Source organism: Sander lucioperca, chromosome 20, assembly GCF_008315115.2.
Source record: "Sander lucioperca isolate FBNREF2018 chromosome 20, SLUC_FBN_1.2, whole genome shotgun sequence".
Classification (NCBI taxonomy): Eukaryota; Metazoa; Chordata; class Actinopteri; order Perciformes; family Percidae; genus Sander; species Sander lucioperca.
The window spans coordinates 1174209-1201443 of NC_050192.1; the positions used below are offsets into that span (position 1 = coordinate 1174209).

The window sequence follows — 27235 nt, forward strand, 5'->3', positions numbered from 1 at the left end:
TCTAGAAAACCTTTACTGCTTGTTTATTACATAGACCTAATAGCTATTAAAGTAGTATATTGTATATTATAAAGACTGCACACATCGAACACAGTTAAAATCACTATAAAAACACTATAAAAGCCTATAAGACTGACATTATAAGACCCATTTATGATTTATGTATAACATGGTAATTGAGTAGGCTGTATGATGTAGGCCTATAACAGGATTATAACATTATGTATTATTACAGCAGCCTTATGGTAATAGTTTTTACTTGAGTATTTAATGTGTTGGGAAGGATCCTTCCTCTGCGGTCGCGCGCATCCTCGGGCTCGGCGAGAGTGGTCCTGATGCTGGGGACTCGTGCGCGCGCATTACATCACTACTCTCCTCCGTGATTGGCTGCAGGTCAACTCATCCGCCTGCCGTGCAGCATCCACAGCAGCACCGTTTCAAAATCAACCTCATCACCACCACCATCATCCTCCTCACGTTTTGATTGCATACCGCGTGGGTGTGCGCGTTTTCCTTTTCTTGCACTGGCGGCTCGTTTCGAGGATGGCTGAGAGCGAGGTAGACACGCCAAGCACGCCCATCGAGTTTGATAGCAAATACTTCGAGTTCGATGGAGTGCGGCTGCCACCCTTCTGCAGAGGGAAGATGGAGGAGATTGCCAACTTCTCGCTCAGAAGTAGCGACATATGGATCGTCACCTACCCAAAGTCAGGTAAACAAGCCTCTGCGTCACCTTCGGCACGGTGCTCTCTCTGGGTCTCCGCGTGCCTCGGCGGTTTGCTGCTCTGTGCTGCAGCGGCAGGCTTTCCCTTGTGATGATCGAAGTTTGATAGAAATACAAATAATGGCACAGAGCGAGTACATTTACAACCTATTAGTGGTACTTAACATTATGGTTATAGGATGTGCAATGCCTGATAGGGTACTGGTGCAATATTTTTATATATAGATATGCTATGTTATATTTGATATGGTATTACGCAATTGGGCATTGTGCAATACAGAAGTTATTGACCACAGCATGAGTTAATGGGAAATGTGCAATCATTATTAAAATGAAGTGCAATATGAGGGGGAGGATGTGTTGTGGGTTCTCTTTTCTCTTCTGTTCTTCTGGGATTGTGAGGAAAGGTATGGGGTTATTAGATGTTCACTTAAGCATTGGATGAGATAATGTATAATTATGTTTCTATGTATAGGTTGTGTGTTTATGCGCGATGTGTCGCCATTTGTTTCTCTCGAATGTCCAAGATGAATTTCTCAATTTTCAATAAAGGCTTATCTTAGCTCTTATCTTATCTTATCTTATATCAGACATAGGGAGGGATCATTTTGCACAACACACAGGCAACACTGATCATTGAAGTTATAAATCAGGTCGTGTTTCCTATTTTAACAGCACTGGGCGGGTCACAGTCAGCTGCCGTTATCTAATATCTCGTTTAGATTGCGCCTCTGCAGCGGAACTACATCTTATCAAGCTTTTACAACCAGTAGCTATCCCAGTATTATAATCAGATGCCAACAAACGGAGTCCAAATGAAGCGAGTAATGTCTGCGTCAGTATAGCCTACACGTCTAAACTGGCCTGCACCTGCTGCCAACATAATCACACGCGCTATCAGACACGGATGGAAGTTGGTGTTTACATCCAGCTTCGGAGTGCCGTTGCGCAGCGCTGCTGCAGGCCGGGCTGCTGTTGCTGTGCGCGGTGCCCTGCTGTGCGCTGGGTGGGTCCCCGGTCATGTGATGGCTTCTGGGCAGCTGGAGCTCGGCTGTCAGTGATGCAGAAGGGATAGTTTAGCCTACTATTGTCGTGGGAATTATATTTCTTGTTCTTGTTTAGCATCTCAGTAGCATATCTTATTTATTACTTTTAATGCCCACCATGACCTGGCTCCAGATTATATATTAGACCATTTAAATGGACCTTGGTGCACTTTGAGATCCAGTGGTCTTCCTGCTTTAAGCTTTAAGCAGGGCTTTTGCAATCTGACTGAGGAAACAGGGCTGTCTGAGTCACTGTCTTCTTTTAACCCCCCTGTTGTCTTCCCATCGAACTTGTTGTCCTTCCAGGATCAAAATTGAAAATGAACTTTTTTGGCGCTTTTTTCAAGGCTTTTGGCGCTTTTTTAAATGTTTTTTATTTATTTATTGTCAATAAAACTACTTTATATGAAATTATTCCTCATTTTTTTGTTGGATTCCATAGAATGCTCTTCGCACGTACAATTCATGATCACTGCTCATATTTAATTTTGGATGTTTTATTCAAGTTTTAGCATTTCAAAAAAATTGAAATGGTTTCAAAACTGTATTCTGACTAAACTTTGACTCTTTGAAGTCTGTGATTATCCACAGACATACGTTCCTCTAATATTAGTCTAAATATTTCATGATTTCTGCTTTTTTTACTCGAAATTTAGGTATAATTTCCTACAAATGAGGATTATTGTCCATGGATTCCAAAAATAAGTGTAAAAAAACAATTTGGTGGTTGGGTAACAAAGGCATCAAAAACAGAAAAAAAGCATCAAAAGTGTCAAAGAAAGGGATGTAAATGTCAGAAAAAGCGTCAAAAAGGTATTCATTTTGACCCGGGAGGACAACAAGTGCATGGTCGACAGAAAGACAACAAAAAAGGCATACATTATGAATTATTATGACTAATAGTTAAGATCTGAGGATGTTGAGTGGATCACAGACTGGTATATGTCAAATGTTAGTCTGGATACTGTTTTTAAACCATTTAAACATTTTAAACACCCAGAAATCAATGAAAGTAGTCATTCATTTTATCTGTGAAGAATGTTGTATGGGTTCCAAACCATAGAAAGTGCATCCATGTTATTTTTGAGCCATTTGTTTGAAAGAAACCCCTATTTCACATAGAAAAAACTTTGAAAACGGGTCAAATTTGACCCGAGGACAACACAAGGGTTAAGTGTCATCGGAGAACATACTTCTATCAGAAAACATATCCTGATTTTATGAGCTGCTTGTTTATTTTATTGAGTTTTTATTTCTTGTGTATTATTTTCATCCGGCTCTTCGTGTATTTTAGGCTTTTAGTAGATTTGATTCTCTGTTTTAAATCTGTTTTAAAGCACGTTGTAACGTGAAAGGTGCTATATAAATAAAGTTTATTATAGATAGCTTTTATTTAATTTGTAGCCTATTTGTGTCTTGTTTTCATCTTGTGTCATTTTTATTTATCACTCCATTACCTTTTCCATAGCTTTTTGACCCTTAAAGTGCTTTAAAGGAACACGTCGACTAGAGGCGAAGCACTGCTACTTGGGCGGAGTGATTTGCTCGCAGCACCTGAAGCCCTGTGGTGATCGCCTGGAGTTTGCTCAGAGAGAGAGAATATAGTTCCCAGTATTTCTACGGTTAGAAGATGGCTGTGTCTCATGTTACGTTGTTATTTGTACCCGCTGTAACTATACAAATCACAACATGTAAACAGGAACATGTCGGCGTTATTTTGTCTCTTATTGGGAGCAGTAGGCTAGTTGGAACCAGTTACCTTCAGGATCTGTGCTAAGCTAGGCTAGCGGTGGGTGCGTCAGACAGTTACAACACGCACAGAGATGAGAAGTGTATGTATGGACTTATCTAACTCTGGGGGATACGGGGAATAAGACAAAGTCCCAATAAGTCGGCGTGTTCCTTTAACAAGGGAATTGATGGTGATGGTGTGGGATCAATAAAATAAAAATATCATAGGAACACCCGTCCTGTATAGGATAGGCCAACAGAAGAAAGTCAACAATGCACAATTAGTGATTGTGAATATATCAAGAAGAAACCTTGATTGATCAAAAAATAAAGAATCAATTGAATCATTTGACATACATATATGATAATATATACAACCTTGCTCTAAACATTATGTCAGTCTTACAAAAAAGAATGCATCTCCATCTATAAACACAGAGTATGTTTCACAGAATGTAGTCTGACTAAAGCTTAAATCTACTACTACAAAGTACAAACGTTTGTTCAATAAAATGTTATTGAAGATGGAAAATAGGGGGGCAAATTATAGGTCAGAGTTCACCAAAGTAAAAATATTGTGCAGACTTTGCCCCTGTGAGCGAGTCCACTCATCACAGCGATTCCATCAGAATACATTGATTGTAATTTCTGGTGTGACTAAGCCTTTATTTGTGACAGTACCATAAACCAGAGAATAAAGGGGTTTGAACAAAAACATAAGAGGGGGGGTCACAGGGTTTAATGAGGGGAAGCACACAGGGTACGCAGCTAAATCTGGGCCAAAAATATTGATCATTTGAAAAAAAAAAACTGTTGAAACTAAAATATCAAGTTTTGATCTTGAACTTTGAAAAACACAACAATGTGTTTAAAGGTGTTATAATATAATTTTGATTCAGTTCTGAAATTCTTTTGAATAAATCGTTTATTTTCACAGGGTAGACTTCATTAGGACAATAAATAATGCTTGATGGGTTTAATTGTGTGAATGCATTGTATATTTGTATGCATATGTTAATGAGTGTAACGCAGCGTGTTAATGCATAATACTGCTGTATACACATACTGTTACATGATACTGTGAGAGAAAGCAGGAGAGCCAAACTCTCCCGTGTGTAACAGCTTCCTGTTTAGGTTTTGCCCTGCGAGCATAGATTTGTGTTGCAGTCTTCCATTCCACCCAGAGAGGCATTGTGCTATACACTTTATGATTCATTTATAGCGTTTTTCCATTACATGGTACATGGTACCTGCTCGACTCTACTCTACTCGACCACGGTGCCCGTCCTCCATTTTCCATTGCAGATTTAGTACCGCAGGACACCCCCGTCTGTCACTAGCAATGATGCCGCAGTTATTAGTGACGATTCTCTCCGACCAATCAGTAGTCTGCAGGTTTTCACGTCACCTTTTGGTATCGCCTCAGCTCGCTTGGAACCTCGACGGAGGTGATACTAAAAAAAGTACCTGTTGGCAGGTACCAGGTACTTTTTATCATAATGGAAAACCAAAAAAGGCGAGTAGAGTCGAGGCGAGTCGAGCAGGTACCATGCAACGGAAAAACGCCATTAGACTGTCCTGGAACTCAGTACCTCTCATGCTGATTGTGGAAACAAAAGTGCAATTCCAAAATATTATATCAAATAATTGTAAAAAAAACAAAAAAAAAAATCCTGCTATTCCTTCAACGTAATTCTGAGGGATACTGGGCTGGTATTTTTGGGTTACCATGTAACTCCTTGTGATCTGAATCTTCCACATTTAAATGTTGTGGATGGTGACAAACGTGTCTTGTGCTGAGAACCTTTAAAAAGACATACACAGATACATGCATGTCCTCCAAGCTGTAAACAGTTTGTCTCAATTCAACAAGATGACACTGTGGAGTGAAAACAGTTATGCATTAATTTACATCCAAAGAACTCTACTGTTTCTTGTGCACATGAGAAAGCAAGAATCTCTTTCCTCCCCACTTTTGGTGAATCAATCCTCTTGTGGTGCAAAGGGAAAGAAAGCACATAGCAGGCCACGTGGTTGGGATGCCGCAGAACTGGGAGGCTATTGGCTCACATGTGACAGTCTTGGCCAACGGGATTTGCAAGATTCTTTAAACTGGGGTGGGTGAGAGTGTGGGGTTGCGCTACAGTTTATGATGGCAGTGCATTTATGACTGTTTTGACATCAGCCATATGCTCAATCATGTCTCCCTGCAGGCAACCCACCTCTGCAGTGCAAACACACACACACACACACACACACACACACACACACACACACACACAAGTATAAACAGAAGCAGCGACATTGAGGAGAGGACACCCTCATCTCTGGCTGCATGCTGTGCATTGCTGTGCAAAGAGGATTGCAAAATAAAAAAAAGATGCAATTTAAAGAGGCACTCGATTTTGCATGTCAGAAATCACAACACATTCTATCTCCCATCGCGTAAAATACGGATGCTTGGTCAAGTGCCTTTGGCGTTGTTATTGACGCTAAAAGTCTCCTTCATTGTCAGATCTAAACATGCTTTATCTAACTATCTCTGACTATTGGGGTCACTTTTGACGCAGTTAGGTTAAGGAAAAGTTTGTGGGTGGGCTTATAAAAGGTACGTTTCCATGACACGTGGGACAAGAACGGGACAATTGGGTTTAGGAAAAGAAGAACGGAACAGTTGGGTTTAGGAAATGTGACACGCGGGACACGATCCCCGGTCTCCTGAGTGAAAGTCCTGTGTTGTTTGACCCATCCACCACCCCAACCACCGTAGTTGCTCTTAATGCTACGTCATCTTCAAGCGCTGTGTAGCTGCTGCTCTGCCCGGTGCGTTCTACACACACGCTGAAGGGTGCTTTTTGCGTCGCATCTGACGCTGACAGCCACTTCCCAAGAGTTCGGACTGAGAACGGGTTGGAAATCCCCACTAGTCATGGGGAGCAGTAGTATGAATCAGCCTGTGAAAATAGTTTACATGTAACAGTATAATGTATTCTGTGGCTCATGGAGGAGCTTTCTGAAGTCTGAGAAAATAACCCTGATGATGTCATTAGGGTTAGCTTGGATTTGCAGATTACAAATTCATATCTGCATTTGGGAACTCGAGACATGGAGTTTGAAACATGTCGACATGTACCAGGCAGAGAGAGTCTAATGAAAGCTAATGCTAATTGCATAAAGGGAAGTGTAGGATTCATTGTCTTTTGGAGCTCAACCCTTGAAGACTACAAGTCAGAATATCTCAATCTTTGCTGCATCAATTTGGACCATCCCTGTTTATGTAATCTGTTTCTCACAGTATCTCCAGTTCTATGAAGATGCAACGCTAAAGTTCCCCTCCGTCTCTATAAACAGATATCTGCATAAATGCAGAATCTCTAAGCAGCAAGATCTTGGTAAGTGAAACCTTCTGGTTTCAGTTTGTAGTCAAAGTAGTATTGACAAAGTAGATTGTATCATGTTTGCTTTGGTTGCATGCATGCAGGTAAACAGTCCGTATCAAGAGCAAAAGAGGCAGAATGCAATCTCGGAACCAATTGGCTATCGTCTAGCTTTACATTTTTTTTTATCTGTGTTCAAATGCAGATATCTGTTTATAGAGATTAGCCTAAATGTTGTCTGGACCTAAAACACCTACAAAAAGTATTGACTCGGACTGCAAACAATGAGCACCGCACGGAAGAGGAAGTCTTAGCCCGGGTATCTGTTATTCGTATATCTGCGTGCTACACTGGAACCCCAGAAATCAAAGTGAAAGCAAGAACAAGAGCAGAGTTAGCTAACTCTGCTAACATTGCTCTTATCTTAGTTGTTAACTTAGCAACTAAGACAAATGCTTACTCTTAACAAGGACAGGGAAATGTAAATTACATTTTGGAAAAATATAGCTAATGAGTTAGCAGTTAGCATTCTATTGGCATCCACCAAACCCAGATTCGTCCATCAGACTGCCAGAAAGTATAGTGTTATATCATATAACACTATACTTTCTGGCATAGGTAGTATGCCATAACTTATATGTCACTACAGACACATTTCCCTGAGTCCAAAGGTGGTGTGCGACCCTAGCCAACGCCTGCATGGTGACCTTCGGCTTGTTAAGATGTAACTCAGTACCTCTCATGCTGACTGTGGAAAGAAAAGTGCAATTCTCTAAATAATATCAAGTCGCAGCTGACAGCCATCTTCACCTTTTCCTCTGTTATGTGTATACTCTGATGTCATTTGAAAACTTTGACCAGTCATGCTAGCAGAGTCGGCAGACTGCTGAGTTGATTTCCTTATCATGATGAGCGACTCTTTTAGTCATGAGATGGCCACTGACATGGTCTTGCTAGCTTGAGCTTGTCTTCTCCATCTTTCTTCTCTGTGTATACTCTGATGTAATATGAAAACTTTGACCAGACTAGCAGAGTCAGCTGTCTGCTGAGTTGATTTTTTCTATCCTAATGAGCAGGGGCGATTCTAGGATCAGACCTTTAGAGGGGCTCAGCCCCCTAATGAGAATGTGACTCCCCCTGCTAAATCAGTAATTTCATTAGCCGATAATCTCTGAGCTAGCTACTGAAGCACAACGTCAGCAAATGGTTTTTGACACTATTAACACTATGAAGGAACTAAACCTGACACTTTATAAGTCACAGTAATAACGACCAATTTGACACAATATTCTAACATTCAGCCATTTTAGTTGCTTACGTTTTCATTTGGGTTCTAATCTGCATCATGAAATGACCAACTTCTTCTCTGGGGACTACCAACGTTAAACTTCACAACCGTCTCCTGCTCTCCCTCTGACAGATTAGATAGAGACTCAGCCAAAGGCGGGAGTCTGGCACAACCTCCTCTGATTGGTCAACACTATATTTCTGTTAACCCTTTCCTTGACTTGGTTACAGGTGGATAGCATCGGAGACAGCCACACAGGATATTAAACCTGTTTCAAGCCCTTTGAGCCTGTAATTGTTTGTCCTCTGTCACTAACAGACAAGTTTGCAAACTCTCACTTGAAGCACTAAAATTTATTTAAAAGTTAGTTTCGCATTGCCAGACCTATCTCCACAGCGCTGTGGAGTAAGGTCTGGCTCCACCACACATACAGTACATTCTAGGATAAAAAAGAAAATGGTCTGGGTTGTTTGCATTTCTTCAATCACAATGGTCTTGGGCGGTGCTAAGCTCTGAATGCAGTGATGGGGGCTCTGCAAAATGGTCTCGGGAAGGAGTTATCATTGTTTGTACTTCGTCCATAGCAATCTCCACCAATCGGTCCCAAAATGTCCCAGTTAGATAGTAAATGCCATAAACATATTCTTTGTAAATCTTCATCACTCCCTGAAAGAACCAAGCAGGCCTGCCTTGTTGCACGATGCAAATTGTCTTCAAAACCTGCCATTTTCGGAGTGTAGCTTGTAGCTCGAAGTTTATTGTTGTTTTCCAAAGTGAACAGAGTTTGAGAATGGCAACACAGAGAGAGGGACATCAGGTCAAGCAATTATGCTGGTAATTTAATTCTGTTGATCCAGAATACTGGCAAGTTGATCTCACAATCCTGATGAGCGTCCGTCCAATTACAACCATATAAAGCACAACTCATGTTTGTAGAATAGACAATTCAGTAAACATATTGCGGAGAGAGGCGACTGTAGAGGTCTAGAACCAACAAAAAAGAGTATAGGTTAATAACGGCTACACAACAAAAAAATTTCTGTCTGCTTACATGTCTTCTACATCGATCATCAACTGGTGACGATTTTGACTTTTTGCCTGAGACATGCAGCTTTAATCTCTGTCTTTTACTGCATGTGCATGCAGCCGTGAAGTGCATATTTAAGACCTCTTTACAGGGGAATCAGCTGGAAACTGTGGTTAACCAACTCATGTAGGTAACCTGATCTTAGGCCAGCTAGCTATAGCTGATCAAATCTAGAAGCAGCAGTTGTCATTTCAGCTGAAAACAACTGCATAGGCTACCGGCTAGAAATGAGAAGCTGCTTTTGTATGCTTCGGTCTGAAATCAAGAAACAGATGGTTTCAAACATTTCTAAGAATTTTGATGAATGAATCTGGACCCTTCCATGCATGCAGTACAGCGATACGTGCAACTGGCTCAAATGATAAATAAAAGTTTTCTTTTAGAGCGAGAGAGCATTTCTAGGGAAACTGACAAATATCTTTGTGACGTGGTTTATTTGGTTTCACAGCCAGCATGTGGCCAGCCTGAGGCAACACAGATACTGTGGCCTACACATCATCTTCCTCTGAGAACAGTCGCTGCTGTCATAGCTTACTAAAAAACTATTGATTCTGAATTGATCATACTCTGATAAAAAATGAGGGATCTGATAGCAGCCTCCAGCCTGCATTTTGTTGCAGTTTTAAACTCCTGTTTTTTCAAAAGAAGTCTCATATTGGACTAGTACATTCGAGCATATCTGCAAACAAAAATAAAGTAGTCTTATGATGAGAAAGACTTAGCCTGGATGCCAGCCGAACTTAGCCCCGGCTATAACATTTGAGGTCGGGAAGTTCGGTCTGGACTTGATCCGTTGTGGAGCAACTATGCTCGAACCAGAGCTGTTTGGACCAATCAAATTGTCAGGGTGGGGTTTATACGATGATGGACAGATGATCAACAGTAACGGAATCAACCACGTCACCAAAGAGCGCTTGGGTTGAATTTGTTTACAACAAAGATGGCTGCCGCTGGAGAACTGAAATGTGTAGATTCCGCCATGGCGTCTGTTATAGAAGATATCGACAGCACATTCATTTTAAAAGAGGAACAGAGAACCGCGATCAAGGCATTTGTCGATCAGAAAGATGTTTTTGCCGTCCTTCCTACGGGATTCGGCAAAAGTTTAATTTATCAGCTGGCCCCGATGGTCGCTAAGAAGATAGGGTGCAATGAGAGGCAAAAAAAATGCAGAGGCATTTTCTTTCCTGGTTCGGTTGAAACACACCCCATAATCACAGCCCAATGGAGCAGCATCAGACTCATATTCTGACTAGAATGTGAGTAGGACCACGTCAGGCTAGGAAAGAATGCAGGAATTGTTTGGTATTTCTACTTGACTACCATGTCTGGTTCTGCTGCATTGATTTCGTCTGTTTTCTTCGTTTAAACTAATTATTGTGAGTCTGTGGAAATGTGCAATGCTAAATCAATGGAGTAGTTTTTCAAAGCTCCATGAATTTTTATTTTTTTGGGTCATTTGGGGACAGAGCAAGCTGGAAACACAACACCTGGAGGAAAACAAGTCCAACATTCACTCTCCTTTTAGTTTTTTTTCCCCCCATTGGATTGTTCATGGGGGTTGGTGTCCTGTGCAGCTAGACTTTCCACTTTGTAACAGATTCTTCTCTTTAATAATCTAAAGAAACACTAGTTTGGCCCCTTGTGTGTGATCGCACCACAAATCGCAAACACTCTTTCATCTAACATTACAACAGCTGGTTTGGCTATTATTCTGTCTTATTTTTATTAAGTTCATCCCCTGTGTACAACCACCAAGTGGTGGAAGAAGTATTTGGATCCTTTACTCAAGTAAAATTACTAATACCACACTGTAAAAATACAGGTGTGTCCTGCATTGAAAATGTTACCTAAGTCAGTCCCTCCAGAAAAACGTGATTATGCGATCGCATAATTCAATGCATAATCAGCCAAAGTCTGCATATTTATGCGGGGACCGCATTTTTTCAAATACGCTGCACTTTCACCGCATAAATTGCCGATTTCCACGCAAAATATGCGGGGCTTGCATGATTTCATAATCCCCGCATTTTTGTTGCAAAAAAGTCACATATATCTTAGCAGAAAGATTAAAAATGTTGCGTTTACTTCACACAAGAGCAGCCATTTTCACCTGTTGCCATGGGAACGTTATGAAGTAACGTTATGAAGTGACGTAATTACGCGACGTGAACATCATCGAAAAGCTACCGCAATTTTTGCAAGTTCCCACAATTTCATCGCATAAAATGGCATAAATATCCCGCATATTCCATCGCATTTTTTAAGAAAACATGCCGCATAATCAAGGATTTTTGCCCGCAACAATCACAAAAAAACTCTGCATTTTTCTGGAAGGACTGCTAAGTAAAAGTATGAAAGTTTAATCAGGAAAATGTACTTTAAAAGTACTCAATGCAGAAAAGTCCTCCCATTTTAGAAACTGGGAACGATCCAAACAGTTGTGTGTTAAATGGTCTAATCATTCAGCTGGACTTGTAGGCTGTTATATTGTTGGCTAGTTTAATTTATAATAAAACATGGTATTATATAAACTGCATGTGTTTTGAGAGCAAACATATTCATTTGTAAAGTAACTAGTAACTAAAGCTGTCAGATGCATGTAGTGGAGTAAAAAATACAGTATTTCTCTCTGAGTAGAAGTAGAAAGTGGCATGAAAAGAAAAGACTCAAGTAAAGTACAAGTACCTCAAATTTGTACAGTACTTGAGTAAATGTACTTAGTTACATTTCACCACGGCTTCTACTTTATATTCTTTTTAATCCTTTTATCTGTCATTTTATTCTGCTTTTTGTTTCTTTCACATGCCTTTGTATTTCTTATGTAAAGCATTTTTAATTGCTTCGGTGAAAGGCACAATACAAATGAACCTGCCTAGAAAAACTGGAACTTACCAGACAGAATATCTAGTTTTTAGTTACATTCCACCACTGACAATCTCCTTCCTTGTTCTCTCCCTGACGTCCCAGGACTGACTGTCCTCTGGCTCTCTTCTCTCTCTCCTCGTAGGCACTAGTCTACTTCAGGAGGTGGTGTATCTAGTGAGTCAGGGAGCAGACCCAGATGAGATCGGCCTCATGAACATTGATGAACAGCTGCCCGTCTTAGAGTACCCCCAACCTGGCCTGGACATCATACAGGTAATGTAGCTGAAATCAGGTTAGCACTCATTCAGTTCATCATTTCAGGACTGCAGGAGTTCTGGGTCTGTGGCGGCTTTTAGGTTAAGATTTGCTAGCTGGCAAAATAATGAATGAACGACTATGCATTGTTGTGGGTGTGCCTTCTGCTGGGTGTAGCAGCATCACAACGACAACGCGTAATGTGAAACATGATAGGATGCTAGTCTCAAACACCAGCACAAATCAAACAGGGTAAGCCTCGCTTGCCATCACACGCACTGTCTGTCCAAACAGCAAGCTGAATAGCTAGTGTTGCTATTGTAGCTGTAAACGTGTAAACACCCAACCAACCCCATTGACCTTCTTTACAACACTGGTTCTACACTTAAAGGTCAGATGACTCATAGGTCTAATGGGGGAATGTGAAAACATGTCTTCTGTGGCTCTGCAGTCTGCACAAAGTCTTCCAAAGTCTGAAAAACAATGTCCCTGATGATGTTATCTCAGCCTGGGCTACTTCACATATTTATAACAGAAAGCCTCAACTTGCACGGAATGTATAGAGTGCTGTTTTTCTTTTTAAAGGAGACCTATGCTGCTCATTTTCAGGTTAATACTTGTATTTTGGCTTTTTAGTAGAATATGTAAGAGCCAATTAGTGCCATTAATAGGAACCAATCTTTGGTTCCTCGGGTGCAACCCGGAAGCACATACAGTATTTGACCATGCGCACGTGCGCACACACACACACACACACACACACACACACACACATACACCACACACCACTACACAGGCACACATACAAGCAGTCATTTGTCTGGGAAACCAAAGAAGATGAGGTGGAACTAAATGGAACCAGTGGTTTTAACTGCAACTATGACTAGGACTTTCAATGATCAAAAAGGTAAAAAAGTGCGTCAGTTACTCTACCTGTGGAACAGCACCTCAGGGCTTAACGCTTGGGCTTAGCCTCTGTACATGCTTTAGTAATAAGTACTGACTTTGCTTTGTGTTTCCACAGGAGCTGACGTCCCCTCGTCTGATCAAAAGCCATCTTCCCTATCGATTCCTCCCCACGGCCATGCACAACGGAGAGGCCAAGGTCAGTCCACCGAGACTGGACACTAGCCATGACTTTCCATTGCATTAAGATGCTTATTTAGACATCTTCAGATTTGGTAGCTATATTTTAAGGTAGAGTTGATGCCAATGCATCAGCACCGTCTACACGAAGATAAAGAGGAGCGCAAAGAAGAAGTAGAACAGTGAAATTATAATATAATAATAATAATAAAATTAGAAAGCTGCTTACAGAGCAATAACATTGTACGTATGTACATATACATGTGCAAAAAAACAGAGTGTTACCAATAGTGCAATAGTGTAATAGTGCACGGTTTCTGAGCCAAGTGGCACAGTGATACATTTGTATACTGTAAAATACAATCTATAGTAATATGGAATAAAGTCTAAAATAAAATAACAATAAATAGAAACAATTAAATAGATAAAAATGTGTGCGAGCAGTGTGGGCTGAGGTTCGAATCCGACCCATGGCCCTTGACCCTGCTGCACGTCGTCCCCCCCCTCTCTCCCCTTTCCTGTAAATAATAATAATGTATACTTTATTAATTCCCCAAGGGGAAATTACAGTGTTTTCACTCTGTTGTTATTACACACATTACACACAGGGCTGAATTACACACATGCTCAGTACCTATACATGCACTAATGGAGAGATGTCAGAGTGGGGGGGCTGCCCATGGAAAGGTGCACCGAGCAGTTGGGGGTTTGGTGCCTTGCTCAAGAGCACATTGGCAGTGCCCAGGAGGTGAACTCGCACCTCTCCAGCTACCAGTCCACCACCATACTTTAGGACTCACATTGTGTATCCTGTGGTTCTCTCCTAGGTGATCTACATGGCTCGTAACCCTAAGGACCTGGTGGTGTCTTACTACCAGTTCCACCGCTCTCTCAGGACCATGAGCTACCGGGGAACCTTCCAGGAGTTCTGCCGGCGCTTCATGCATGACAAGCGTACGTATGTAGGAGGACTGGGACACTGTGACCTATCTGGTTTCAAGTCAGTGAACTCCTGTACTGTTTTGTCTCCAGACTACTGTAAGTTCATCCAGCTGTATGTTTATCTCTCTCTCTCTCTCTCTCTCTCTCTCTCAAAGTGGGATATGGTTCCTGGTTTGAACATGTTCAGGAATTCTGGGAACATCGTAATGACTCTAATGTCCTCTTCTTGAAATATGAAGACATGTACAAGGTAACATCCTCACTGTTGTGCTTTCTTTTATTGCTATTAATCTTTAATCTTCTCGCCTAAAAATTGATACGAGCAAAACAAAGGACATGCTGATGGATTTTTAGAAAAAAAGCACCCACTCCATCTCAGACTGTCATACCAGATAACACAGCTGAGATTGTTAGTACCTATGAATACTGGGCCCCCAAGAAACGTGCCCGGCTTTGAAGCAAAATGAACATAGTGGCCAAAACAGTGAAGTTGCAACTCCCGGGCCATCACGGGATGCCCTATTTCTGTCTGTTTGCGGCCCGATGTTGTCCCAGTGATGGCATGATAACCGTGTAAGATACAGTCACAAAACTTTACAAGTGTGTAGTTGAGATCAAAACGAAGGCTGACTTGACGAAGATAGGGTGTGGCCCAAGAGACAGCGCTGAAAGTAAGGGGGTAGGAAGTAGGCAAGGGGCCATTGCCCACTTTAGGCCCCTGGCCCAATTTAGTGTCGTGGCTGGTGTGATCCCATTTGCAAGATGGTTTCGAGTTTACAGTGCGTTGTTGTTGCCGTATGTTCAGTATGTCTCTTGTTACTAGTTGTTGAGAGTGTTTTGGTTTTGTCGTTTGTACAGTATGTTTCTCCCAGGTTTTTTTTTATGTTGCACCAGAATTGCCCTCGGGGGATAATACAGGTTTATTGAAATTGAAATTGAATTTTATTGTTAGGAGGATAACCCCTTGAGATGAAGCATCTTGTTTTCGAGGGGGGTCCTCGAGACATACAGTGCTGCTCATGAGTATAGGAACCCATGCTAAAGTTGACTAAAAAGAGAAATAAAAAAAATCATCTTTTGGAAATTGATCTTAATGCCTTTATTGAAACAATTAGGAAAATTCCAACCTTTAAGGACACCAATTTTCTTTGTGAATGAATAATGCATCGTAAATAGATAAATGTTCTTCCTTAAAATACAGGGGGCATAAGTGTAGACACTCCTATGTTAAAGTCCCATAGAAGCAGGCAGATTTTTAGGCATGGGTCACTTACCATAAAATCATCTCTCAATGCAAATCAAACCAGCTATTAGGCTAACTGAAATAAAACCATGCCAGTCTCTAGGTATGGTGAAGGGGATGTGATGATGTGGGGCTATTTTAATTCCAAAGGCCAAGGGAACTTTATCAGGATGCATAGTATCCTGGATCCATGAAATAACTGGCCTTTAAAAATAAAAATCTGCCTGCCTCTATGGGAATTTAACATAGGGGTGTCTATACTTATTCCCCCTGTATTTTAAGGAAGAACATTTATTTATTTACAATACATTTTTCATTCACAAAGAATTGGTGTCCTTAAAGGTTGGATTTTTCCTATTTTTTTCAATAAAGGCATTAAGATCAATTTCCAAAAGATGATTTTTTTATTCCTCTTTTTAGTCAAATTTAGCAAAGGTTCCTATACTCACGAGTAGCACTGTAAGACAAAGACAATACAGCACATGTACATTCACACTCGCTAAAGCTCTCCCTCATCCCGCCCATAGCCCATACATACACATAAGTATATACCTACATACACATAAGTATATACATACATATACACATATATATACATACATATATATACTATACATACACACACCTACACCCATACTCGCATGTATACACATAAATAAAAGGAAAGGACAAAAAGAATCCCGAATATTTGGGTATATATTGAATTGAATAACTCTTATATTGACATAATTTAACCCCAAGTCATCACATTAGTCTGACCTTTGTGAGGATTTGACTGTTCTAACTGTTTGGTATCATATAGATAGAAAGTGAGTAAGTACATGTTTACAGTGGAGCTGCTGTACTGATAAATGACTGTCTGTACTGTGTAGCTCTTTGGTGGGGAGTTACTTTTTAACCTGTATTTATACTGTGAAGGGACTTTCTGAACATGCATGCTCTTTACCAACGAAAGTACAGAAAATAAAATACCCAACATTAAAATAAGATAAAGAGAGTGAAATATAGGCTACAATAAAACATGTTGGAAGTGGGATAATAGAGTAAACACACTTTAGTAAATACCAAGTTAGTTTAAAGATTATTCTGCAATGCTTATCTTTAGATAACATTCTTGCGTAAAACTCTCCAGAAAAAGAACATAATATGCCAAATCAATATTTGCCCTTTGCTTTGCCAAAGGTCTCTTTTTACCTTATCTCGGGCTATCATGTTTACGAGGCACAGGCTCAGACATGTCCTCTCTTTTGCAGATATGCTTTTCTTAGAATAGATTTTTTTAGAACGGAAGGGAGAAGACACAACAACTGAGAGAGAAAAACAACAACAATCTAACATTTCACATTGCTTTTGGCATTGTTAATATAACATAGCTTCATTTTATCGATGCCTAAGAAACCTTTCACTCTTTATTGTATTCCGTTTGAAACATGCAATGCTGTATTACTCTTGGGGCTATTTATCCTCTACTTGATATACATTAAGTGAAGCAGGTACTTACAGAGACTGCCTCAGATCTGAGAGCTAATTTGAAATTGTTCCTTTTTAACTCATTAAACTGCCTGCTTATTAGAAATTAATGTCATTGTTTTTGAAGCTATAGACACACAGATCCACATGCAATTTAAAGTGCTCATATTATGCTCATTTTCAGGTTCATAATTGTATTTAGAGGTTGTACCAGAATAGGTTTATGTGGTTTCATTTTCAGAAAACACCATATATTTGTTGTACTGCACATTGCTGCAGCTCCTCTTTTCACCCTGTGTGTTGAGCTCTCTGTTTTAGCTACAGAGTGAGACATCTCTCTTCTGTTCCATCTTTGTTAGGAGTCGCACATGCTCAGTACCTAGGGTAAGGACTACTAGCCAGTCAGAAGCAAAGTATGAGGGCGTGCCCTGACAGAGACTGGACGATCGGTCGTCACATTTTGGCAAATGCACTTTTTTGTTTTCATGCCAATAGTTAGATGAGAAGATCGCTAAATAGGAAGCAGCTACAGTCAGGAGACAGTTAGCTTAGCTTAGCTTAAAAACTGAAATAGGCATGGATGTATAATAATAACTGGATACCAGATCCTAAAATGGGGCCTATTTAGTTCAATGGAGCTGCTTGCTTGGCGCATATGCCGAAAGTTTCTAAGCTTCCTGGTTTACTTCGGTGATATGCGGCCCACTAAATATGCGCAGTAGTGTTCCCCCTGCTGGCCCCGCCCCTGAGTTCCCTCTCGGCCAATAGACTTTACATTGTGGTGATGTCAGGTGTTATCATATCAAGTTTTACAAATATAAAAAGTCCATTGATAAAGAAAAATGTATAGTACAAAGAGTCATAATCAACCTTGTTTGCAGTTGGAGGTGTCTTGGCATGAGTTTTTTTTTCATTGCAAAAAAGTAGCCACTGAAAAATATTGGCTGCAAGGCTGAGCACACTTCCTGAGGGCCTGGAAATAGGGGGATACGTCTAGCTTGGCTCTGTCCAAAGTTAACAAAATCTGCCTACCAGCTTCTCTAGGGCTAGATTTACACGTTATATCTTGTTTAACCGAAATGTAAAAACAATGATATTTCCATCAACTGTACTTTGTGTTTAGTGCTTTGTTAGCATACCAATACACTAAAACGAGATTGTGAAAATGGTAAACATTATAACTGCTAAACATCAGCATGTTAGCTTTGTCATTGTGAGCATGTTAGCACATTGGCACTAAAGATTTTAGAATTCAAGAGGGAGGCAGGTTTTCTCTGTATTTGTGTGTAAAATTGCTTTCATAGATTTCCCATTTTTATACACCCCCATTTTTCTCCTCTCCTCTCCTCTCCTCTCCTCTGGTTTCCAGGATCTGGGGCCATTGGTGGAACAGTTAGCCCGGTTCCTGGGTGTTTCCTGTGACAAGGCTCAGCTGGAGGGCATGGTGGAGAGCTGCAACCAGCTCATTGAGCAGTGCTGCAACTCGGAGGCGCTGTCCATCTGCAGGGGTGAGTGGGAGAGGAAATGGAAGAGGGAAAACACTGCTCACTTCCTCTCGTCTGGTAACTAGGCAGAGTTCTGTGTTTCTGGTTCCCTCAGGCCTGACTTACTAAGAGGTCTGTGTGGAAGGGCTTTCACTGACACTGACACTGTGGAAGAGTATCTCTAGCATAGATTTACAAGCGTAAGATCAACCAAATGTGTCTTTAAACTATTTTTATTACACCTTCACTGCATCTGACATTCTTCTTTTTGGCTCCTTCAGTTTGTGATTTTACAGTTGGTGTCCCATGGCTGCATGTATGGGTGTATCCAATGTCATCATTTAGCCTAAGTGATATCATATTTTTGTGAATTCCAAACAGTGTTGGGAAAATGTTTAAAAGACTAGTAGACTAGTAGATTACTCTCAAATTGCATACAATTAAATATATTGTAAGTGTCTGTGTGCATCTGGCAGAACAGTAAAGACAAATACAGCTAACAAGAAACACATCATAGTTTAGTTTACTTCTACTCATTATTTCCATGAATGAGTGCAACAAATGCAGTTCCTGGTAGAAGACTGAATGGAAGCAGCACTGTGGTAATGCCACGAGTTTTGGATATATTTGGGAGAAAGAACCATACAACCAGAAGAGGAAGACACTGAGAGGAGAGAAAGCATAACGTAGTTAATGTTCCTCTCTCAGAGCCATTAGGTCTGGTAATGATGATCTCATGATATCATCTGAGCTACCAGAGCAAAAGCGATTTAAAGACCAGGGAAGGAGAGAAAAAAAATCAAATCATATAACTGCATATCTTCTTCTGTTTTTGGAATCTGCTGGGATGTGAAGCTGTAGGGATCAATACGATTGTTGAATGGGAAGTTATCTTAGGTCAATAACCTGGATTGAGTGTTGGCTTTAAAGACTAAGATCACCCAAATTACAAAAACAAAATCTTCCTTATCTGTAGTGTCTATGCAGTTTTGACATTGACAAAAAAAAAAATTGACTGCAACTTCTCTTTCGAGATCAGTGTCCGTTACTCTGGATAATAGACAGAACACACACAAGCACGCACACACGCACACACACTCACACACAGGCACGCACCATCATTGATCTTGCTATACACCACCTTAACCCTGGTGTTGTCTTCTCGTCGACCATTAACTTGTTGTCTTAACTTGTTAACTTGTTTTTTGGCGCTTTTCCCTGACGTTTATGTCACTTTTTTCAAAGCTTTCTTTATTCATAGTCAATAAACCTAATTTAAAAGACATTATAGCTAATATTTTAGTTAAAAAAAAGCTGAAATTATGATTTATTATGACTAATAGTTAAGATCAGAGGATGTTGAGTGGACCACAGACAGGTTTATGTCAAAGTTTAGTCCACAATTCAATGAAAGTAATCATTTATTTTACCTGCGAAGAACATTCTATTGGTTCTCTACAATGTAAAGACATACATCAATTTTATTTGTGGGTAAGTTGGTTGAAAGAAAGCCATATTTCTGCTTGAAAACGGGCCCGAGGACAACACAAGGGTTAAGTGGTGCAGTTACTCTAATAGTATACCATGTAGCAGAGAGTGTATGTGATGACTGGGGTGCAGGGTTATATGTGTTTTTATCATTAAATTAAATCAATCCATCAGTCAGTCAGTCAGTTATATTTGCTTATTCATCATTTCATGATAATTATATCACATTTTACTGTCATTTCATAATCACCTGCCTCCTGCCTCATAGGCAAACACGCTCAAAACAATCAACTGCTACCAGATTCAGCCAGTTAGCTCCTGTTAGCTAGAGCAACAGCAATGTCTAGCATTACTGTAAAAGACAGTGGGCATTTTGATTGGCTCGAAGGTCACCGCTGTCATGAAGGGTGAAGTTATGAAATGAAAGTGTCCGTGTGAAAAATGCCACAATGAAATAAAAAAGTGATTAATAATAAAATAAAAACCCCAAACACTATTTATACATATGATCATTTATTTCATAATGTCATTTTTTTAAAATGTATTTAGTATTGAGCACTTTAAGCTTCCACAATTATCCAAATAGGTCACGTGATCTTCAGGTTGTGTACATGGATAGGTTGAGATGATTATACCACCACCATGTGGCTACATGTTGCATCTACTACCCAGATTGCAATTCAGCTACAGACTGTTGATTTCAACCTGCAGGCCCAGCCCACTATGATATAACCCTCTTTGAGTTTCATGTAGCCGTCTTTCATTTTTATTCCATAATTTGTTTGTGTAATTATTCAGTTTGGTTTATGTTTCCATTCCTATTTGGATTTTGGTTTACTTATGGTTTCTGTCATGTGTTATTTTATTTTTTTCCCCCATCTAATTCTTTTTCTTTTAGTGCATGGAAGTCTGGTGTCTGATGTGCTATAGGCTTAACACACAGCTGACAGCTGTCAGTCTGATCCGTCTTACACACGCCACAGCAGGTGAGTCCGAGCCGCGGCAGGCTGCATTCACTTTGCAGCTAAAACGGTCAGATGAATCATTAGAATTCACAATTCACACAGAGTAACAAGGCCATAACTCCTGAGCAGGGCTACATGAAGACCGAAGCAAAAGGAAAAGCCTTTAAGCTAACTGCAAAGATGTTCAAACAGCAGTTAGAGCAGAGATCTTCAACAGGGGTTTGTGACCCCTAGGGGGTCCTCAGTCATTGCAGGGGGGCCGCTACATTTTTGTTGTTATTTTCTCCCATAACAATTAAAATGTGTCTGAAAACATACATTAACATGAATTCAACATATACATATATTTAGCAAAGATAAATCGGCCTATTCGTAAAAAAAACAACAAAAAAACAACCTCAACAACATTGATGATAGGCTTACTGGCCTGTAGGTACGGTAGCCACTAGGTAGCCATCCACAAATACAGGTAAGCTTAAAGTGCTCATATTATGCTCATTTTCAGGTTCATAATTGTATTTAGAGGTTATATCAGAATAGGTTTACATGGTTTAATTTTCAGAAAACACCATCTTTTTGTCGTACTGCACATTGCTGCAGCTCCTCTTTTCACCCTGTGTGTTGAGCTCTCTGTTTTAGCTACAGAGTGAGACATCTCACTTCTGTTCCATCTTTGTTGGGAGTCGCACATGCTCAGTAGCTAGGTAAGGACTACTAGCCAGTCAGAAACAGAGTATGAGGGCGTGCCCTGACAGTACCTAGGTAAGGACTACTAGCCAGTCAGAAGCAGAGTATGAGGGCGTGCCATGCTAGCAGCTAGGCGAGCATTATAACGTGTGTTCCAAAGTGACCACGTTTGTCTCTGAAGTAAAGGCTGGACTACAATAGAGCTGTTTGGAGCAGTTTGTGAACAGTGTTTTCTGTTGGAGATGGTAAGTCCCTTTGGGGTGGACTTTGGGCTTTTTCACTTTGTAAACCTATAACATACCCAAAAAAGATACATAACACAATAAAGGAAAGGGAAAAAGCCAAAAAACATAATATGAGCACTTTAAGGATTCACCGTGCATTCCACATCTATTTTTGAGATTAAAACATGATGATATATGAAGATGCAAATAATTATTATTTTAATACTTAGTATTGTAGGGCACCATGAGAAGGTATAGGTAAAGGTGTAGGCCACCCTACACATTATTGCAGGCCCAGTTTTATTGTAGCCCAATTTTATACAATATATGTAGTAGGGGGTCCCTGCTTGTCTCTCTTTGAGGTTAGGGGTCCTTGGCCTAAAAAACGTTGAAGACCCCTAGAGGATATCTTGCCCCCTTATTTTGATTTATTTATTGCATTGGAACAGGAAATTAGGACCAAACTCAATGAGTTAATTTCCACCTGTAAATGAAGAATTAACCCCATCCAGCATCATTTTGTTGAAAAGATTAAAAAGATGAAGACAACTATAAGATAAGTCACCTTTATTTTTGCCTTAAATTGAAGGCCTTTGCCAAGATGTTTATTTAAGTGCATCAAGGAATTATACCGTCAACATATTTAACATACAGGACTACCGACTGGGATAAACAACCATCATAGCAAAATGTTGTTGTTCTTAAAATATTATTAATTATGCAATTAGTACCATCTAAAGAAAACAACTAACAGAGTATTATTATTTTTGGAAAGTCCATTTAATTTAAAGTGAATTAGCATATTGCGTAAATGGGAAATAAACAGACCCCATGAGTAATCTGTGTCTTTCTATCTCCTTCAAAATGACACGCTCTGTCTACTGTGAGGGAACATGTGGTGTAGTGAACCCTACTGCTCATGATTCAGAAATTGAAGAAAAATATTTTCTGAAAATAAAGTAAACAAGGATAGAATGAGAACTCTATCTGTAGAGAAAAAGATCATTTTCTCAAATAAGGAACTTTCACCCTTCAAAATGACATAAGTTCCATTGCGAATCCATTTCAACCAATTTCAATAACCAATCTATCCATTTTCACTTTTAGTCTTGATATAAGTGCTAGTGTCTGTTAATTTACCACTGGTTTTAGTAGTTAGGGCATGGATGGTAGTTCTAGTGGCTTCCATAACAAATAATTAAGACGTGTTGGTATATTTCTTTTAAAAACAGAGTCATTTCAGCATGGAGGTGTGATTCAAATGAAACCAGATATAGATCACTTTCAAAACTGAGTGTGAAATTGAAGATTATATAGCTGCCGCGTGCACTGCCACCCAACTCTGTGTGCCATGAGCAAAATGTTTCTACAGTGAAATATTACCTGGTCCCAGATGTGTTGTATGGTAATATAACACAAAGCAATATTTTAGGGGTGGAGGGGGGGCTGTGCCACCCCTTGCCCACCTTCTAGCCCCTACAGGACACTTTTTTGGTGAGCTGTTCTAACTTAACGATTTATTCAAATTTAAATTTCTTCTCTCTCCCTGTGTATCCTGCCTGCAGGTCGTGCAGGTCTGTGGAAGGATGTCTTCACAGTGTCTATGAATGAAAACTTTGACGCTGTGTACAGACAGAAGATGGGCAAGTCCGACCTGACCTTTGACTTCTGCCTGTGAGGAGTACCTGATCGCCACTCTCTACCCTCACGGATCGGCTCCAGTACAGTTGACCAAACCCACGCTCCTACTGTACGCCTCCATTCAGTCAATATGTCTGAAGTCCAATGGTACAGTCTGACAGTGGGATTACACTCCAAGACTTTTCCCAGAATGCAATCTGTCTCAAGTCAACAAGACATAAAAAATTCCACCCTCGTGGACAGATCAAAATCAATCCAGATTTATTGGGAATTTATTGAAATTTCTCAGTCAATAGTTAAACCAAACCTCCCTCAACCCCTACCTCCACAGTATGTCCCCACTGCTGTGTATGTATATGTGTATATAGTAACCAGGGTTCGACTGATATAGGTTTTTTTGAAGGCTGATTTCAATACTTTTGAGCTGAAGTATTGGTCAACATTTCTTTTCAAAATCTCCCACAATATGACCGCGTTCACAACAGGGATTCAAGCTACGTGCAGATATTTGTAACTGAAATACAGAGAAAATCACACACCAATATATCTGAACAGAGAAGAACAACCAGTTCAGCCATGCAATGTTTTTATTTGATGGCTGTCCCTCTTCTAGGCAGGATTACTCTCTATTTTTTTGTTGATCCATTAAGGCCATGGGTATGCTAGAAAGGAATGAATGCTAGCTAATTTGGCTGGCAGAACGCTGAACAAGACATTTTTAGGCAACCAAAATGTCCCATTGAACTTTGACGGAGTGAAAACACACAGTGAAAGGGTCAAATTTAAGATGAAAACATGGACAACACCAAAAAAACAAGTTCAGGTCTATTTTAATGTACACAATTCAATTTCAATTCAATTGTATTAATAGTGTCAAATCCCAACAGGAGTTATCTCAGGACACTTTACAGATAGAGTAGGTCTAGACCACACTCTATAATTTACAAAGACCCAACAATTCCCACGAGTAAGTAATTGTGCCACAACACACAGTGCCATGGTTAGCATTGCCAAGCCTCTATCATGATTGACAGCTCGGCGTGTAGCCACACCCCTAAAGCATTGTCTGCTTTATCGTCAATTATTAATAAATGGGACCATCAACACAAAATGAACATAGTAGGGTCATTTTCCCATGGTCTTCTATAGAAACGGACATCTTTTTGCAACCAGGGGAGTCGCCCTGTGCTGGCAGTTAGATAGAATGCAGGTTTAAGGCACTTCCACATTGGCTTCACTTTTCAGAACCGGAAGCTTTGTCCATTATTTAACAGTCTATGGGTGCAACCAGAAATCCAATCAGTTGAATTCAACTAAGGACTGGTGAAAATCTTTTTTTCGCCCGAAATGTTTTTGCTCTTATTAAAATGGGAAAAGCAATAGTCACTTGGGCCATCTAGAAGGCCCAAGTGAAACCCCCCCCCCACCCCCCCCAGTGTAGTTCTTTTTAAGAATCTAGGGCGAGTAATTAAAAAACTTATGGCCGCTATAGCTTGGCTATTTAAAAATAGCGTGTTTGTAAAGGATGTCCCTTTCTGACTAGTCTATATCCTTGACATTCCACTTTTGGGATTGCTCCGACAGAAATTCCGCCGGATTTCACTCATTCAGGCCGGATATCCGTTACCTTCCTCTTCCTTTGTGTTGGCGTTCTAACCTCTGGTGGATTTCTGAGGACTATGGTTAACTGCTCCTCAGATCTCTGCAGGGTAAATCCAGACAGCTAGCTTGACTATCTGTCCAATCTGAGTTTTCTGTTGCACGACTAAAACTACTTTTGAACGTCCACATGTTCCACCAAAACAAGTTATTTTGCAGCGGCACTGCGGCTTCATCCGGTGCCTGGCACCGCCCATGACGATTGTGATTGGTTTAAAGAAATGCCAATAAACCAGTTTTTCTCCCATCCCAGAATACTGTGTGGACTAGCCAGACCCTCCTCCGCAGCGCTGCATGGAGGAAGATCTGGCAATGCTGACCAATCAGTGGTCTGCATTGTAACTCTACCTTCTAGTAATATAGGCTGAGCTCGCTTGGAACCTCGACCGAGATGGTATCAAAAAAAGTAGGTACTAGCCACAACTTTTGCTAATGGAAAACCCCAACAGAACGAGTTGAGTTGAGTAGAGCTGTGCCACACCATGCAGTGGAAATGCGGCATTAGTCTTCTCAAGTTCACCCTCCACACAACAAAGCCTATTAGAGAACAGACATATCTGACTTATTTGCAGCAGTGATCAGCCACACATATCTGTACATAGCCTCAGTGATTGAGTCTGATGTTTGTGGTTGTCAGGTGTATAAACCCTCTGAAACATTTACACCACCATCAAACACTAAACCTCTGCAGAGGGGCTCAAACTGTTTTATTGGAGGTCAGTAGCTCTATAGGTCAGGCCACACACGCACACCTATTTATTGGTGAGGAAACTAAAATACAATACTGCCTGTAAGTGAGGAATTCACTTGCCTAGCATATATGGTGATTATATTATAACTGAACAAACTGCTCAAATAGAATCACAGGGTTTCCACGCAACACTAATACTGTATCTGCCCATGAATCTGTCAAACCGGTATATCAGTCTAACCCTTAAACTGAGTGCATTAGCTGTTGTCATGACGCAGCAGTGGATTCGAGCCAGGTAGACGCATGGAAGGTAACTGTAAAAGGTGAAGCCAAACCTGTAGAGAAGAAGCCAATCACGCCTCAACCGATCCAGCAGCTCAGTGTCACAACACAGGAGATTGCCGTGTTGTGTGTGATCATTGTTTTTGTTTTTGCTCAAAGTGCTGCAGGGTTTTCAGCCTCCATCACTGATCGCCACTTATATATGAGCTTTATGTGCGTGTATGGATGTAGTTGAGTGTGTGTTAGAGAGAGAAAGAGATCAAGAGAAAGAGAGAGAGAGGGAGAGTTTTGTCTTGTCAGTGCTTAGTTATACTACCAGAATGCATTAGGGTTTGTAGACCGACTTAGCTATTAAATTCAAGGATTCGTCAATGATCTTTAAAACCCACTATGGCTACGTTCAGACTGCAGGCAAAAGTGGCCCAAATCAGATTTTTTTGGGGTCAGGTGACCAGGTCAGACTTCTTCAGAAGTAGTGTGAAAACTCAAATCTTGCCCAGATCATTTTTTTTCAAATCAGATTTAGACCATTTCCATATGTGACCACAATGCAGCCGCAGTGTGAACAACCAAGACGGATTTGATGCGACTTTTACGACAATTTACAAAACTACAAACATTTTGAAATAAAAGAGAAAATGCTTACTTCCTCCATGACCTCCCTAACTTTAGTGCAACAGCGTGATATAGGCCACATTTTAAAAGGTAATGTGAACAGCCAAACAAAAAATCGGATCTGAGCAAAAACTCAGAAATAAACATTAAGACTTGCGGTGTGAACGTAGCCTAAGTGTAGTATTCAAAAATGTGTAGCGTTGCAGCCCCTTGGTGGTGAAATCAACAATAACACAGTGGTAAGATCTGACAAGACCCTCCCCCATAGTTACGTTTTATTGTTACTGCAGGTGGCACCGCCCTCTAGTTGCCATAGTAATTATGACGGGATCAAAGCAGGGAGTATATGAGCGCCAAATTCCATATCAGGAGGCAAGCTGGG

General features: G+C 40.4%; 1 protein-coding gene across 3 annotated transcripts; it reads left to right on the plus strand.

Annotated features, from left to right (window-relative positions):
* Nucleotides 1-360: 360 nt before the first annotated feature.
* Nucleotides 361-24357, plus strand: sult4a1 (sulfotransferase family 4A, member 1). 3 transcript variants are annotated; one of them, XR_004103104.2, is made up of 8 exons: nt 361-712; nt 12264-12394; nt 13401-13481; nt 14290-14416; nt 14560-14654; nt 18487-18625; nt 20988-21075; nt 23531-24357. XR_004103104.2 is itself a non-coding variant. In XM_031288195.2 (7 exons), the coding sequence occupies exons 1-7, from the start codon at nt 544-546 to the stop codon at nt 23641-23643; spliced, it is 855 nt and encodes a 284-aa protein (XP_031144055.1). In that variant the 5' UTR covers nt 362-543; the 3' UTR covers nt 23644-24357. The 3 variants fall into 3 exon arrangements, 1 of the variants encoding a protein (XP_031144055.1); XR_004896004.1 differs by lacking the exon at nt 20988-21075 and having other exon boundaries at nt 362-712; nt 23531-23715; nt 23767-24357; XM_031288195.2 differs by lacking the exon at nt 20988-21075 and having other exon boundaries at nt 362-712.
* The last annotated feature ends 2878 nt before the right edge of the window (nt 24358-27235 follow it).